Source organism: Tetranychus urticae, chromosome 3 (genome assembly GCF_039701765.1).
Source record: "Tetranychus urticae isolate SD_2017Ah chromosome 3, NJAU_TeUrti_SD_1.0, whole genome shotgun sequence".
Lineage (NCBI taxonomy): Eukaryota > Metazoa > Arthropoda > Arachnida > Trombidiformes > Tetranychidae > Tetranychus > Tetranychus urticae.
Genome location: NC_142960.1, coordinates 6134550 through 6152391, shown reverse-complemented (window position 1 = coordinate 6152391; position 17842 = coordinate 6134550). Strand labels below are relative to the sequence as shown.

At 34.1% G+C, this 17842-nt stretch overlaps 2 protein-coding genes across 2 annotated transcripts; both read left to right on the top strand.

Annotated features, from left to right (window-relative positions):
* The first annotated feature begins 5999 nt into the window (after nt 1-5999).
* Nucleotides 6000-11833, top strand: LOC107371323 (uncharacterized). The gene is made up of 3 exons (XM_015939372.3): nt 6000-8546; nt 8611-11063; nt 11263-11833. Exons 1-2 carry the CDS (start codon nt 6338-6340, stop codon nt 10896-10898), a joined length of 4497 nt encoding a protein of 1498 aa, XP_015794858.2. The 5' UTR covers nt 6000-6337; the 3' UTR covers nt 10899-11063; nt 11263-11833.
* Nucleotides 11834-12997: 1164 nt separating this feature from the next.
* LOC149093258 (uncharacterized) lies at nt 12998-17842 on the top strand. The gene has a single exon (XM_089269699.1). The coding sequence runs from the start codon at nt 13095-13097 to the stop codon at nt 17337-17339; it is 4245 nt and encodes a 1414-aa protein (XP_089125825.1). The 5' UTR covers nt 12998-13094; the 3' UTR covers nt 17340-17842.

Here is a 17842-nt window from a genome sequence, read left to right as displayed (position 1 = left end):
ACATGCATTATAATTTGGATGATCAAATACCATACAGAGAACGGTCAAAAACAAATGATAAATTTTTGAGCCTTGTTATTGGAAAAAAATTATTGGACTTAGGATGTTTAAGCGTCGCTGGTCATTCATACGAGCTTCCAAAATTAGAGAGAATTTTTCCGAGTGAATTCAAAAATGGACATCGAATTTTAAGCAAATCTCATTAAACCACTTACTAAGATCAACACAATTTCCCAGAACTCTCATTTTTCTGTGATTTTAGATATTTATCTCGACAATTATAACTCCGACTCGAGCAATACTCACTCCACGACATTCAACTATATACATGTCCGGTCACCAAGAGCTATCGTACGTCATGAAGATGTCGATTTTGCAATGTGATAAAATTTAAATAAACTCATGTATCTATAAATTCATCCATCTATTCATACGCTCCATCTGATTTTATCAGTCATTTTTGTCAATCGAATGTTATGTTGGGTAAAAATTCAGAAAACCGAAGCGAATTTTGTTTCCAATCATCAAATTCTAGATGGAAAGGAGTGAATTTAATTACGGTTATCTTATTGGTTTAATAGTTTAATTTAAGAATTGGATTTTTAAAATTCAATCCTCAAACAAAACTTCTTCATTAACCTACTATTATTTAACACTTTATTCCAATTTAACTCTCATCTATTATGTTTATAATCTTGAATTACTTAACAATAATCAGGAATTAAACGCCTCTAATTATCAAAAAAATCTTGTGGTTTAACAGAAACAACAACAATAGCTATTCAGAGGTTTTGCCCAGAAACTAACACAATATTCAGTTATGCTGTGAAATTAACCAATCTACAGCTTTATGAATTATATTCAGTTATGACTGTGAAAGATCCTTTTAAAAACGTTTATTTCAATTTAGAAGTTATTCAGTTAAATTGTGATCAACTGGAATCAAATGTTGATTCATTTGTTGAAGATTTGACTTCAATTTTCAAATCTTGTTGTATGATTCACCCATCTGGTGATGAATATCATTTGATCAGACAAAGTGAAAAAAATAAATCTTATAAATTCATCCCTTTTTTCGGTAATTGTTTGCGTCCAGTGTTATGGAAGGGTTACGTTGAATTGAGGCAAAAGAATTTACGAAGACACTGGATAAATCTTGTAAAGACAATATGTTCACGCAAACCATCTTATTGTGCTATTTGGAGATTTGATGAGGATCCTAATTTTTTTCAATTGATTGGAGTTGATAGAAACATCAAACTAGATGAGACATCTTTTCCAACATCCATTTACGCCTTCAGTCTTGGTAATATAATCAATGGGAATCGCTTTATGATTCACTTTGGATCCTCTTGGAATAAACCTCCAATAATTACTTATAGTGATGATAAAAATACGGAAATCTTCATAGAAGATATAAAGTTTAATCTCGAAAACCTTGAGAAAAAATTTGTGTTGAAATTCACTTTAAAGACTGCAACAAGCGCAACTATTGGACCCGGTGTCTCAAAATATCGACTCGTCTATGATTACAAATCAATAAAAAGAGTACAAATTTTACTAAACAGTGTTCATCGCACAAGACTTTACTTTCAATTTCTTTACCCTCCAAGAGTTTTCATCAAAGCACCAAAGAATAAATCTGGTGTTTTAAAGCGAATACGAACAACTGATTGTGGTAGTGAATTATCAAGCGATGTGATAGGTAAAAGTGATGTTCTCAGATTGGTAATTACAAGGGAAGATGATTCCATTGTAACGAATATCTATAGATGGCAAAAATATCATCATTTTGATATATGCTATGGACCATTGACTGAATATTGTATGAAACCGATCAAACCTGAATACCCAAAAAGCTTTCCTTTATCAGTAAATTTTGCTTTGAATTCTATCTACTCAATTGGATATCATTTTCTGGATGATCTTAACATAAATCATGGAGGAGTAGAGGTGCTTAATGAAATAATCTTGAAATACGTTAAGGACAAAAAGGAAAAGCTAATTGTTGAAGCACTGCACCGGTTATTTGATTCTTATCTGGTTGGTAAAGTTTACAATGCTATTGAACATTTAAAGTTCCTTCTAAGCCGAATTGAGTCTGAACGGATAAATATCAAAGCTAGCAGTGAAATCAAAAACAAAACCAATTATCAAAGTTGGGCCATTATAACTCCGACTCGAACAATATTAACTCCACCAATCGCTTATGATACATCAAGATACATAAATGATCACATAATAAGAGTTTTTGTACGCGATGAAGATATCGATTTTTCAATTTTACTCGACAGGAATATGTATCATAATTTGGATGATCAAATACCATACAGAAAACGGTCGACAGCAAATGATCAATTTTTAAGCAGTTTTGTGGCAAATAAACTTTTGAATCTGGAATTTTTAAGTACTCAATCACGTTTGCTCTATCTTCCACTATTTGGGGAAACTTACCGCCGGAAATTGAAAAAAGGATATCGAATTTTAATCAAATCTGAAAAAACGGCCTCGTATAATTTTCCTGGTTAAAGAACCTCGAAATATTTCAAAGTGAATTATCCTAAAGCATTTTCGACAAATTTCATTTTAATGGTAAATTTAATTTTAATCTGTGATTAGAGATAGATTAGATATTTATCTCGACAATTATAACTCCGACTCGAGCAATACTGACTCCACGACATTCAATATTTTTTTGTCAATTCTTCCAATTGTAACAATTTACTGGATGAACACACAAAAAGACGGTGGAAAAAGCGATTAATTAAACTATCTCGAAATATTTCAAGACAATTATCATAAAGCATTTTTGACAAATTTCATTTTAATGGTAAAGTTAATTTTAATCTGTGATTTTAGATATTTATCTTGGCAACTCCGACTCGGCAATATTCCCTCCACCAATCGTATATACATGACCGGTCACCTTATAAGAGCTATCATACTTCATGAAGATATCGACTTGGCAAATTAGCTCGACAAAGCATAAATGATAATTTCAATGACCAAATACCATACAAAATTGAATGTCTCTATGAACTAATGTCTCCTGAATTTAATCATTATTTATCATCATGTTTTCTGATAAATCTAATAATACTGATACTAATAATATTATGTTTTATCTTTTGGTTCACCACATTATTTCACATTCAACTCTCATCTATTGTGTTTATAATCTTTAATTATTTAACAATAATCAGGAATTAAACGCCTCTAATATGAAAAAATCAAATGCTTTAACAGAAACAGCAATACAGTCTTTTCACACTTATTTTGACAAAAAAAACAGCACCGTCTATTATATTGCCAATAGTAAGACGAAAGTACTATGCTAGCTATGTTAATGCTAGGGCCAGAGTTTCGATACCAATAGATGGCTCTGATTTTTTTCAAAATAAGTGTGAAAAGACTGTAATAGCTTGTTTTGACCAGAAATTAACAAAATAGGCGGTTATGCTGTAAAATTAGCTGGTCAGCAACTTTGTGAATTATATTCAGTTATGACTATAAAAGATCCTTTTAAAAAAGTTTATTTCAATTTAGAAGTTATTCAGTTAAATTGTAATCAAGTGGAGTCAAATGTTGATTCATTTTTTGAAGATTTAACTTCAATTTTCACTCATCATACAATCAAATCTTGTTTTATCATTCATCCATCTGGTGTTGAATATCATTTGATTGGACAAAGTGAAGAAAATAAATCTCAACAAGTTATCCCTGTTCTTGGCGATTGTGTGCATCCAGTGATATGGAAGGGTTACGTTGAATTGAAAAGATATGATTTACGAAGACACTGGGTAAATTTTGTCAGATCATTATGTTTTTTGCGTTCACGCAAACCATCTTATTGTGCTATTTGGAGATTTGATGAGGATCCTAATTTTGTTCAATTGATCGGAGTTGATAGAAACATCAAACTAAGTGAAACATCTTTTCCAACATCCATTTACGCCTTCAGTCTTGGTAATATAATCAATGGGAATCGCTTTATGATTCACTTTGGCTCCTTCTGGACCAAACCTCCGATAATTACTTTTAATGATAAAAGAAAAACTGAAATTGCGATTGAAGATATAAAGATGAAACACAATTACAATAAGAAAAAATTTGTGTTAAAATTCACTTTGAAGACTACGACCAACTATAAAGGAGCCATTGTAACAGTTGTCTCAAAATATAGACTAGTCTATGATTACAAATCAATAAAAAGAGTCCATTTCTGCTCGACCAAAATCGGCCAAATCAGACTTTACCTCCAATCGCTCCATCCTCCAAGAGTTTTCATCAAAGCACCAAAGAATAAATCAGGTGTTTTAAAGCGAATACGAACAACTGATTGTGGTAAGAAATTATCGGCTCAAGTCATAGGCAAAAGCGATGTTCTTAGATTGATAATCAACATCGAAGACGATTCCATTATAACGACTATCTATAGATGGCAAAAATATCATCATTTCGATATATGCTTTGGATCATTGACTGAATATTGTATGAGACCGATCAAACCTAAATGTCCAAGAAGCTTTCCTTTACCAGTAAATTATGCTTTGAATGCTATCTACTCAATTGGGTATCATCTTCTGTATGATCTTAAAAAGAATCATAGAAGAGTGATTGTCCTTAACGAAATAATTTTGAAATATATTAATGCTAATAAGGAAAAGCTGATTGTTGAAGCGTTGCACCGGTTATTTGATGCTTATCTGGTTGGTAAAGTTTACAATGCGTTTGAACTTTTAAAGTCACTTTTAAACCAAATTGAATCTGAATGGACGAATGACGAAGATAGCAGTGAAACCAAAAATGAAAGAAATTATAAAATCTGGACAATTATAACTCCGACTCGGACAATATTTACTCCACCAATCGCTTATGATACAACAATGACTGATTCTCCTATAAGAGTTGTTGTACGCGATGAAGATATCGATTTGTCAATTCTGCTCGACAAGAACACTCATCGTAATTTGAATTATCGAATACCATACAGAAAACGGTCGAAAGCAAATGATCAATTTTTAAGCAGTGTTCTTGTGAAAAAATTTCGACGTTCTGGTTGTTTAAATGTCGCTGGCCATCCATACCATCTTTCAAAAATGGACTTTAAATTTAATCAAATCTGATCTATAATAGCAACAAATATCGACGAATCAGATATTTTTCAACAATTGTTCCAATTGTTTTTTCAATTCTTGAGCCTTAAGACTTTGAGGCGGTGCATGTCTATTGAATGACATATTAGTGATTTGCTGTAAAAATGCATGAAAATCAAGTCTGCTTATTAACTTTTATAAATTAAAGTTATGTAAAAATGATCAAATATCAAATTTTACTTTGAACGATTTTAATTGTTGAACAGAAATAATTATAAAAAAATCTCAATGTTAACTGGCGAAATAGTGAGTTTGATTGGTTATAGTTTCCTGATTAATTAGTCTTTGATGACTAAATGAATGCACAACTTATGCCTTCAATTAAGGATTTTCAATCTATTGCATGATTGTATTCCGATCCAATTATTTGCATTGGAACTTTTGAAGTTGCTTCCAACCCATTTGACAAAAAATAGGCTGATCAATTTGCTTCATGAGAAACAATGGAATTGCATTCTCAAATGAATCAGTGCAAATAAAGAGTTTCCGTGAAACACAGTTCTACTAATTGTTTTGTCGTTAATTATTAAACTATTTTACTTGAATCCTTAAAATCATGAGTTAATTAAATGGTTATGAATTTAGCGATAAGAAGATACACTGATGGTGAAGGCGGTTTTTCAATGGTTAACTTACGAAGTGGTTAACGATTCAAAGGCCAATTAACAAAAATTTTTAATTAAAGAAACAGTAATTAAATTGAGTATCAACTAGCAAATTGCTGGCTAAATTGTTACTTTGGGTATCATATTGACAGATTGTATGTTATTTGATTCACCAATGTTTTTATCCATTTAACTTGAGGAGCTTTTCCTAGCTGATAAGCAATGTTTATGATCTGATCAGTTCCCATGTTTAAAGCTTCAGCTCCGTCTTTTCGCCAATATTTTCAAACAGTTTGATAATTGATCCTTATTCGCATCAGAATCAATTGATTGTGTTTTAGATGGATACTAAAACATCGTTAGTATTTAATAAACTGTGTTTTAATCCTTGCAAGAATAACTCTTTGTTTATATTATTGTAAAGTTATATAATCTTGACATAACCTTATGACTCGTTTTGTTTTTCAATTTTAATCGCCTTTTTTAAACGGCTTTGCTTTGCTTTAACCGTTCTGTTTTAATCATTTCAACTTTTGTCTCATCTGACGTTTCCATTTATCTCTTAACCCAAGTTTTATGCTTTTTCTTGTTTTTTTATTTTTGTGTCACTTTATTTTAACGTATTTTAATTCAAAAATCAACATGCCAATCAGTTCAGAATCTCACAATTGTCGGTCTATTCCATTCAATTTGGAAATGATATTAACTGGTAACAGAAAAGTTGATACTGATTTTAGTGAATTGTTGAAACTTTTATCATCTTTATTTGCACCACTTTACCTACTACATGTTGAGATAACTTCAATAACTCATTCTTCACCCAAGTTTTATCTGGAAAATGGAAATTTTGTTTCTCGTGCTCCGTGTTCGTTTGCGACTAAAACGATTGATTTCTCTTCTCATGGACCCAATCCGATTCTTTGGACGGGAAAATTTGAGCTTGGACAGAGAAACCCGCATGAAATGGACTATCTTTTACGTAACTTGAGTGCTAAGTTGCGTCCTGAGCTACAAGTTGATCTGATTTGGAGGTTCAGTAATGACTATTCTCCAGAGTTTCAAGAATTAGTCGGTGTTGTTGCTTTTGACTATAAAAGAGCTAGAGTTGAACTCAACTCAACATCATTTGCTTTTGGGACCATTGTTAACGGAAATCACTTTATATCACATTTCCAAAGTAACCTGACAGGACAAGAAAGCCTCACTATGGGCATGATGCCAATCACTGAGAAAAACGTCCATTTTAATCACACCAGTGAATTGATCGAGCTACAATTTCATGTTTGTCGTAGACAATTACTTTCTCATGTACATTATATTCAAGAATTTCAACTTCGCTATGGATATAATTCAATTGAAAGAGTTACCATATGTAAGAAAACTTCAGAAATTATGATTCTTTACTTTCATCTGTCTCGACCGCCTAAAATTTTCACGGATAGATATAATCTCGATGGAAGAGATGTTTACATCGATAAAAGAAATCTGAATGATGGCAGTGGTAGAGATCGCTGGACAAGATGGCATGATTGCTTTTTGATTTCTCGAGATATTGTGGGTAAATCAAATGTTCTCAGATTGGAAATCCAATCGAACATCTGTTCTAGGTTCCAAGCTGCTTTGTCTGCGCTTTATGCCTGGAGACGATTCAGTCCTCTCGATATTAGCTTTGGACCTGTTTATGAAACTTCATTTAATGGGTACCAGGGAAGTTTCCCTGCAAATTTACCTGAAGATGTGAATTACGGGATAGAGTGTCTCACTTGTTTTGACTTCAGCTTTCAGAATGATCTGGAGTTTAATAATGGAGATGCGAGTCTCTTCAACGAATTTATTCGTCAACAAGTGAGCTTATCCAAAAATGGTCAAATTGTTGAGAGTTTACACAGATTGTTTTCAAGTTATCGATCTGGTAAAGTTCATCGTGCTTATGAATATTTCAAATGGATTTTCGATCGAGTTTGCTGTGAGTGGGAAACTATTAAAAAAATGAGAGATCGTCAATTATTGAAGACCAAATTTCTAAGACGATGCATCCTTACTCCAACACGAGTCCTTCCCCTGCCATCGTGTCCATTCCAAAGCAGTCTTTTTCTTGAATCTATTAATGCAGATTATGCATTAAGAGCTTTAATTCGAGATGAAGACTTTTCTAGCCTCAGTTATGCCGTTTCTGTTACTCACTCTGACTCCTCTACGCCCAGAAAAAAGCCCAATCCTAATCACCCCAATTACCGTCCAAATCGTCGAGAATACTTCTTGAGAAAGGTGATTGAGGATCGCCTAATTGGTAATGTAAGTGGCCTGCAAATTGCTGGCCGTCTTTATCAGTACTATGGAGCTTCGTCATCTCAATTCAGAGAAGGTGGAATGATGTTGTATGCTCGAGATAATTTAGGACGAACTGCACAATCCATCAGAAGTTCACTTGGCGTCATTAATGAAAAATCAGTCGCTAAATATGCATCCAGGGTTGGCTTGAGTTTAAGTCAAGTCTTTGGTTTTGTAACCCTACCTCCAGGGTGTCAAATTTACATTATGTCTGATGTTTGCGGAGGTTGCCATTCAAAAACTGGAAAACCTTATAACTTTACTGATGGCTGTGGAGCGATATCCACTCAATTGGCATATTATATTTGGCAAAAATTGAAAGAGGATGGAATTCTGAATGCTGAGTCTACTGAAGAACGCATGCCCTCAGCTTACCAGATCAGATTCATGGGAACGAAAGGAATGGTTTGCATCGATACCGAACTAGATGGGATGACCATAGTTATTCGTGAAAGTAAGTTCATATATGCAATCAAAATAATCTCTAATTGTTTTTGTTAACGGTGATTATTTTTCAGGTATGCTCAAAATGAAAGCCCCTAAAAGTGATCTTGGTATCTTAAAAATAAGTGAACCTCGAAGGGCTTACCTTAATGCTCCTTTAATTACAATATTGAACCAGATTGGACTGCCAACCGAATTTTTCATGAAACTTCTGCTAGAAACTATCGTAAACTTGATTGCTTCATTTGATGATAGCGATATTGCTGTTTCGGCATTAGAAATGTTTGGTTCACTTCATCGTCTGATAAATTATAAAAAGTTGGCTAGAGCTGGATTTCAATTACATCATGATCCGTTTTTCCGTTCAATTATCATTCTGATATTTAATCAAGGCTTGGATATAATTAAAAAAAAGGCAAGGATTCCATTGAAGATGAAGGATGCTCGGACAATGTTTGGAGTGTGTGATCCCACTGTAAACCGATTTTGTCAAAAACGTGTTGTAGGTTTCAGCCATTACAATGGAGTTTGTGACACACCGACATTAGGACCAAGCTTTGATGCATTAGGTCGAGGTATTCTTAAAAAGGGAGAAGTTTTCGTTTGGCCTTCGGATTTTGAACGGCCAGTTACTGGAGATGTGATTGTTACGAAATTTCCGTCCACTCATTCTGGTGATGTTCGGAGATTAATAGCCATTGATTACAAAGAGCTTCACCACATCAAAGACTGCATTGTATTCCCAGTTGATGGGAATCGACCACATTCCGATGAAATGGCTGGTTCTGATTTGGATGGAGATGAGTATTGTGTTATTTGGGGCGAAGAATTCAAAAGAATTTTCATCAAACCTCCAATGGAGTATCCGGCTGGTCAAAATGGTACCGTTTGCGATAACATCACTGAAAGAGAAATGGTTCGTTTTCATATGCGATACCTGCAAGAGTGTGCCATTGGTAAAATTGCTAAAGCTCATTTAGCATGGTCTGATCTTAAAGGTATCGATTCAGCTAAGTGTGAAAAGCTAGCCATCAAATATGCTGGAGCATTGGATTTTGCTAAACAAGGAATTGAAGATGAATACAGATTTAGTAAAGAGGATTTATGCCCAGAAGTTCCTGATTTCATGCAAAGACATGATTCAAAACCGAGTTATCATTCAATACGAGCTCTTGGTGCTATCTATCAAGTTATTTCCCAATTCCAAATTTACTTAGCCGATGAAATCAAAGTTAAACAAGTAGTCAAACCAAATATTGACTTGAGATTAGTACATCCTCAATGGGGATTGTACGAAGACGCAGCGGTGGCAGCTTATGCAAAATACGAAGCAATTGTTGGATACTTGTTACACCGTTGTGAATTTGCATCAGAATCTGAATTACTTTCTCAAATATTTGAGAAAAATCGCCTCTTTCGCCAAAATTTTGATGACAGAATCAGAGCCAATGACTTTGAAGACTCTTCTGTATCTATGGTTAAAAAGTTTCTTGTTCAAGAAATGGAACGTGATTTTGACAATGGTATAACATCTGTCTCACCCGAAGACCTTGCTCAAGCTCGAATGGCCAAAGCATCAGCTTACTACATGGTTACACTCGAAAAAGCTAAAAATTCCAAGTTGAAATGTTATGGTCTTCCTTGGATTGGACGCTACAATGATTATTTCGTACAAATGTTGAACAATAATGTGAACGTGTCTCAACCTCTAGTTGACTATCAAAGATTAGGTTATCGACGAATGGGATTCACTGGGGATGATAATGAGATTGAAACATCTTGTAAAAATACATGGAACAAGTTGGACTATTGGATTCGCCAATTCTTTGGCATGACACAAATTGTTGAGCGAGATGAGCTTTACAATCAATTGCACAAAATTTACCAGCGAGCCATCATTCCTTACTGTACTGGTGAACGAACTAACGGAAGTTCGGGTAAAATTTTGTTGAAAATTTTCAATGACATTCAAGAAGACAATTGTTGCGGACTTGAGATACAAAGAACCAGTGGACTATTCTCTAGTCATCACAACCCAATGGGTCAAATGGTAATGGCCTTATTGGAACAAGAACTCTCTAACAGTTTGATTAGAGAAGATGACAACTCAATTGAACTTTTCACTAACCGATGTTTTAAAGTTCGTATCACTGATGCGAGGAATGGAAGGATCTCAGTTATAAATCTTGTAGATCTGCTTAACAAACTAACTTCAGGAACTGAAGCTGAAATAACAACTTTCGATACTGGTGATGTTGTTTACATTCCTTTGTCTGTTTATGGGCCTCCAGCATCTCTCATGATAGCTCAAATTGCCGTTGGAATTCACAATCGCCTCTGTTCACAACAAATTGATCTTTAAACTATTTTGACGATTCAAAGTTCAGACATTCCTGCCCTCACTGATGCCTGTTCTGACAAAGATTTAAACTTGCTTTTTTATTGCTGATTGCTGATTGATTTTTCAAAAAAAGAGAAAAATAAAAAGGATGTAATCTCAAGTTTGTCCAATTTATTTAGCAGCAAAGTAAGTATCTGAGCTTCCATTGCCACTCTATCATAAGGGGCATGTCTCATTAAAAACTGACCCTCGTCAACTTCATTTTACGGAAATTTTGATAAGACCTAGCATAGTTTTTGATGTCTTCTTTCGAAGCATCCCTTCGAATTGACGAGGGTCAGTTTTTAATGAGACTTGTCCCTTTAACTTTGTTTTTCATGTTTAGGATGATTGGCAAAAAATCATTTCATCATGCTTGCGATTAATGCTTCTAATTTTACTGGTGATTTCAATTTTGGTGACTCATTCGTGATTTTATCTTTATTGTTGAACATAAATTATGAATCATTGAAACGAGATTATGATGCAACTATTCATCTACTTAATAATTGAACCTGATTAATTTGACACTCTGCACCCTATCGATTCTGATTGTTGGTGACATTTGACATGTATTTAGGTGCTGTGAATCGACCTGTGTGTTGGTGGAATCGATTTGAATCGCAAGAGTTTGAGTAACTTTCTTAACGACTCATGACAACATTTTTGATTTACTTGTTCTTTAAAATAACTTACAATGAAAATATTGAAATATTTTTATGAATGCCATCCATTTTTTATACTTATTGAGCAAAAAATATCTAATTTCCCATTTTCTGTATTCACTATTAATGTATTACAAATATGTGTCCCATTTTATTTTTTTCATTCCCTGTTACTATTATGTGTGTGTTATCATGTTACTGTTATCTTGACGAAAATTTCAAATTTTTAATTATTGTGTTATTGCTATGAAATTGTAGTGTTTATTAAATTTAGTTTGATTAGTAGTTGAATGTTTGCTAGAAACTAGGCCTTCAAACCCATGTAATTTTCTCAAAAATTTTATCTAAATTGCTGTTTGATTTAATACGAAAAATCATCTTGAAGAAATCAGTACTTCTAAAAAATTAACTGAGCAAATGGTAAGGTCCTAGTTATGGGGACACTGGCGTGGCTTCAATAGGCATTTAAATTTTCTTCCAATCTGGTTGAATCTTAGTTTACTGGTGAAATGATGATGTTTTTAATTTAATAATTATGATGTTAATTTTAAATACTCGAGAGGATTGATAAAATTAATATTATGATTAACAGTGCTGTGACAATAGCTGATTTGTTCAAGATTATTATAACCTCTCCACTGGTCATAATTATTAAATTAAAAACATCATCAACTTACCAGTAAACCAAGATTCAACCAGATTGGAGGAAAATTTAAATGCCTATTGAAGCCACGCCAGCCATAACTAGGACCTTACCGAGCAAATAATCGTAAAACAGGAGATAGATTAAAAACACAGTAATTAAGAGTAATTAAATACAATAATGAGTCTAGTGTTGATAAAAGCATCAATTTATTACTATGGGATTGTAAATCATTTATCCCAGTGTTTGATGCACAGATTAATTTAAGAAGCCAGAGGTTAATTTTTGTTTTTAGTAATGAATAAGAGACTAATTATCATCCCGTCTATCCGCTTTAATCAAGATTGACCAATTGTTATAAGCTTAACTCTTTACTGTTACTAGGTAAATCATAAGGGGATTTTATTTTTGTTATCCTCTGGTTCTGATTGTTACCCTTTCAACAATTACAGCCAGATTCTATATCTTATCCAACCAGAGATCAAAATCGTACCCTTTTAATGTGCAGTTTAATCAAATGTTTAGCAGAGTCTATCTGTAGATGCATCTCTACAGTTCAGCCTGAATAGATTATATTGCAAAAATTAGTCAGTCTTAGAATATGCTGGATTTTTTAAAATTTATTAGATAGCCAAAAGTATTTGCGTAAAGGCATATGATTAATTAATGATTAATTTAAAACAATAGAGATAAGATGAGTGTGAGAATCTTTTATTCGCCATAGATTTCATCATTGTGAATCATCAATGCTAAACAATATGAAATTAATTTTTCAATTGATAGTATAAATAGGAATGTATAGAATTGAATTTCATTTATTAATATTTCTCATACGTTCTATCTAAAACATACTGTTAAATTTTGTGCAACATGCAACAATTCAACGAAAAGTTAAACTCAGTGTCTTTCAACTTGAAAATTGTTCCAGACAAGAAAAATCTGTTTACAATCGACAAAGCGAGAGTATTGGGTGACATTAAAACTATCTTCATCAACTCTAAAGTCACTTCGGCTGAAATTACGGACCATTGTGGTAACAAACATCTTTATAGTGATGGTGAATTCCTGGACCCTGTTAAGCTTGACACTTGGACCGATAAACCTCTGGATTTGCCTTCAATTTATGGATGGACAGGCACAATTGATTTGAAGACCAATCAGTTGGGAGATTTAGTCAGCAATTTATCGCCCCTGGAAAGTGAACCTGCTTTGGTCAATAACGAATCTTATGCTTATTTCTGGAAATTTGATGATAGTTCTATTAATTTTCGTCAAGTTATTGGTTCATCATCTTTAAAGCCTAAGCTGCCTTCCAATATTGCTAACTTTGCATTGGGAACCATCGTTAATGGTGACTGTTTTGTTCCTCATTTCAGTACTCAATCAAGATCAAAAATTGATGATTTAAATGTTAAATTAGTTCCTCACAAAAATGAACTAAATTTAATGTTCAATGTTATTGATGAGACCGGTACTAAGAAAAAAGTGATGTTTTGTTATGATTGCAACTCCATCAAAAGTGTTAACATTCATCATGTACAGTCGTTTGATTCCTCTTTTTATGCCGAACTGTCCAATGCTCCAAAGGTGTTTGTGGCTGATGGTCAAAGCTGTTTTAATAATGGTAGAAACCAAATCAAATGGAGACGAAAGAGTTCCTGTGGTCCTATTTCTCGAGATTTAATTGGTAAATGTAATGTTTTACGATTAACCTGGTTATCTTATGATACATCTTATATACCGGCTTTGTACCTATGGCGTCGTAACTTAAAATTTGATCTTTCCTTTGGAAGAATCGTAAATTACAGCAATTTTTTGGTTGACGAACCTATTGATAAGGAATTTCCTGGTGAAATTAAATATCTTTTAGCTTGCATTAAATCATTGAGCTACAACTATCAAGATGATCTCCAGATCAATCACAGAGGAGAAAAGGCCATCAACGAATTGATTGAAAAACAAATTGCTGCGGGAAAAAGTGATCAAGTCCAACGAGCGCTTCATCGCCTTCACGAATCTTATGTCAGTGGAGAAGTTTACAACGTATATGAGCATTTCAGATACCTTCTCGACAAAGTTAAACTGGAATGGGCCAACATCCAAGATCTTGAAAAAGACACTGAGCATATCAAATATATAAAGACTGTTGTATTTACTCCAAGTCGAACTGTTTTCATGCCACCGGTCATGACGAGAACAAGCAAATTTCTTGATTCAGCTGAAACAGATTGTGTTTTACGTGTCATCTATAGAGATGAAAACTATGCAACTTTGTGTTCTACATTCAACAACTTCGAATACAATCAACCGGGAGAAACAGGTGATGACGAGGAGAACGTTGACTGTGTTACCTCCATGCTGAAAAAAAGGATACTTAGAAAAGGTCTTACCGTTGCTGGTCGCACCTATCAATACTTTGGTGCATCGCCATCACAACTTAAAGATGGTGGTATGATGCTGTATGCGAAAGACTCGCAAAATCGGACAGCAGCCTCAATCCGAAACTCACTTGGTATTGTGAAGGAAAATAGTGTATCTAAATATATGTCCAGAATTGGACTCAGTTTAAGCCAAGTTATGGCTTTTGTTGGTCTGCCTGAGTATACAAAAATATATTTAACCAGCGATATTTATGGAGGCTCTCATCCAGACTCTGGCAAGCCTTATAATTTCACTGATGGATGTGGTTTCATATCATTGGAAGCTGCTCGTTATATTTATGAAGATTTGATTAGACAAAAAGTATTGGAGCGCAAAGATGATGACAGTTATATACCATCAGCGTTTCAAATAAGGTTCATGGGATCAAAAGGAATGCTGGTTGTTGATCCTGACCTGATTGGAATGACTATTGTTATTCGCGAAAGCATGCAGAAGATGTTTACTGAGAAAGATAAACTTGGAATCGTTAAAGTCTCTGCACCAAGAAGAGCTTATTTAAACAAGCCTTTCATTATGGTTCTGAACCAGATCGGATTGTGGAACTATTTCTTCATAAATCTTACCACCTCAACCTTACGTGATTTGAATTCTTCGTTTTACGATGAACAAGTTGCTTTGATGACCATGAAGATATATACACATTTGAATCGTGTAGTCAACCTAGACGCTTTTGCTAACTGTAACTTTAGCTTCACGACCGACACTTTCTTTCAATCCATTTTACATCTGGCCGTGAAACAAGCTTTTGATAGTTTGAAGACTAAACAAAGGATTCCTTTGCCGTGGTTTGAGGCACGAACAATGCTCGGAGTTTGTGATACTACAGCAAAGTCTTCAAAGGTGTTAGCTAATTTTGAAAAAGGTATCTGCCAGCCTCCCAAATTTCTGGTCAGTATGGATGGTCTTGGAACTGGTGTTCTCAAAGCAGGGCAAGTTTTTTGTTGGCCTTCTGATTTTACTGCGCCATTAAGAGGAGAATTGACTGTCACAAAATTCCCAACAAGTGATCTTGGTGGTGTTCGTAGATTGATCGCAGTTGATTGTAAAGAACTACATGCGATAAGAGATTGTATAGTGTTTCCAGTAGATGGTAAACGTCCTCACCAAGACGAAATGGCTGGATCTGATTTAGACGGAGATGAGTATTGTGTTACTTGGATGGAAGATTTGCTCCGGATTCAAGAACGGAATCCAACAAGTTATCCAGGAAATCCTAAAGCTGAAACTCAATATGAAATAAGTGACCAACTCATGATTGAACACCATATAAATTGTGTGAGATTAGATCAGATTGGAATGATTGCAAATGCACAATTAACATACGCTGATATCGAGGGTTACGACTCTATTATTGGTGAAAGATTGGGTTATAAACATAATGGAGCATTGGATGCTCCTAAGAATGGATTCAATTCTAAGTATTTACTTGAACGTGGTGATCGACCTTTGGAATTTCCTGATTTTATGGATAAATGGTCAATTAAGCCGACATACTATTCAACCAGTGCTTGTGGTGAAATTTATCGTTTGGTTAACTTACATCAACTCTCAACAAACCTTTTAAATGTGCCAGCAGTATTTGAACCAAACTCCGATATTGATGAACGTTTACTTCATCCAAGAATGCTGAAATTTATTACATTTGCTGCGGAAAGTTTACTGGTTTATGAATCAACCATAAACCACCTGTTAACGAGATATGGCCTCAAATCGGAAGTTGAGTTATTCACGGGGATTCTCGATGAATCCTCTTCTTCACTTCTTAATGAGTCAAGTCGATTCAAAGATAAAGAAGACGCAATGATAGCCGTTATAAACTCATTGCTAACTAATAAAATGGATGAACTATTTGATTCGAAACTGAACAATAGATCCAAAGACGATAAAATAGCTGCAGCTTCAGCCATTTACTATGTGTCTAAACAGAAAGTCGAAGAAACTACGCATAGTTGTATTGGATTGCCTTTTATTGGCAAGTGCGGTTTTTACTTACGACAATACATGGAATATAAAGCTACTACAAAAATACCAGAAAAAACGCCAACCACGAAAGCTGTTGCTGTTCATAATCAATCAAAAATTAAACATCCATTGATGGGATCAGCACTTTGTGAAATAAAAGATAAAGTTATTAACATCATTAAGACGTTTTTAACTTATGGTAAAGTGGCAAAAGATACAACCCTGGCAATCTCATCGCGAATCGACAAAATAATGAGCCGAGATAGTTCATGTGCTGTTGTCAGCTTACCATTTCATAATTTGATTGCTAAGCTTTTACAAGAAACTAAACTTGTATGGACAAACTTGGCTGGGCGGAAAAATAATGAATTGAATCTTAATCAATTCATCGATTCTACAATCCCGACATTAATTTGGTCTATATTGGTTGCTGAAACATCTCTATATACAAATGAAAAGACAACGTCAGGTTATATGAATAAATCTTTCCTGGTTCGGTGTGGTAAACGAGGAATCCACAGTTCAATATGGACACTTCTCGAGAAAACTTTAGCTGCCGATACTCAGATAGAGAAACTATCTGATTCAATGGAGAAAAACTCGATTCCAGTCGTGATTCATGGATCGCCTACAGCAATATGGGTGGCATCAATCATCATTGGAATCCACAATCGACTAACCTCGATTCACTTTAAAAACTATGCAACCTGACAGTATGTTCAACAATGTCGACACATTCCATTGTTTTCATACTCAGGTTCTTAGTGGTTACACTAATCATCAGGTCTACGACACCAATGATACTATTTGGGTAAATCGTTTGAAACATCAAATCGTAAATCCAATAACATCGGCTGTAAACTATTATCATTGAATGTTAGTTAGACTTGATGGTTAATGTAATAAACCATATTTGGTGATAATACAATAGCACATCGCTATTGTATGCATTATTAGATCATTTATTGAGAGCCAAGAGAGTGCATGAGATAGAAACTTAACGCTAAAGTTACAATTCTAAACAAAAGTTATTCCGAAGTTTTTCGATCCTTGATTGAGATTTACCCAGAATTGTTAAACTTTCAATCTAGATTCTATCTCGTTCAGTCCCTTAGCTTTCAGTTAATGATCTAATATCCCAATTCCTTTTCCCTCATATTAATGTATCCTGACATTGAAAACAAAAAAAAAATAAAGTATTTTAAAAAATATTA

Bases quoted from the DNA above. Each gene is read 5' to 3' on its own strand.
- LOC107371323 (XM_015939372.3), top strand. From the start codon at position 6,338: ATGCTTTTTCTTGTTTTTTTATTTTTGTGTCACTTTATTTTAACGTAT. The intron at 8,547-8,610 runs GTAAGTTCATAT...ATTATTTTTCAG, and splicing joins GACCATAGTTATTCGTGAAA to GTATGCTCAAAATGAAAGCC.
- LOC149093258 (XM_089269699.1), top strand. From the start codon at position 13,095: ATGCAACAATTCAACGAAAAGTTAAACTCAGTGTCTTTCAACTTGAAA.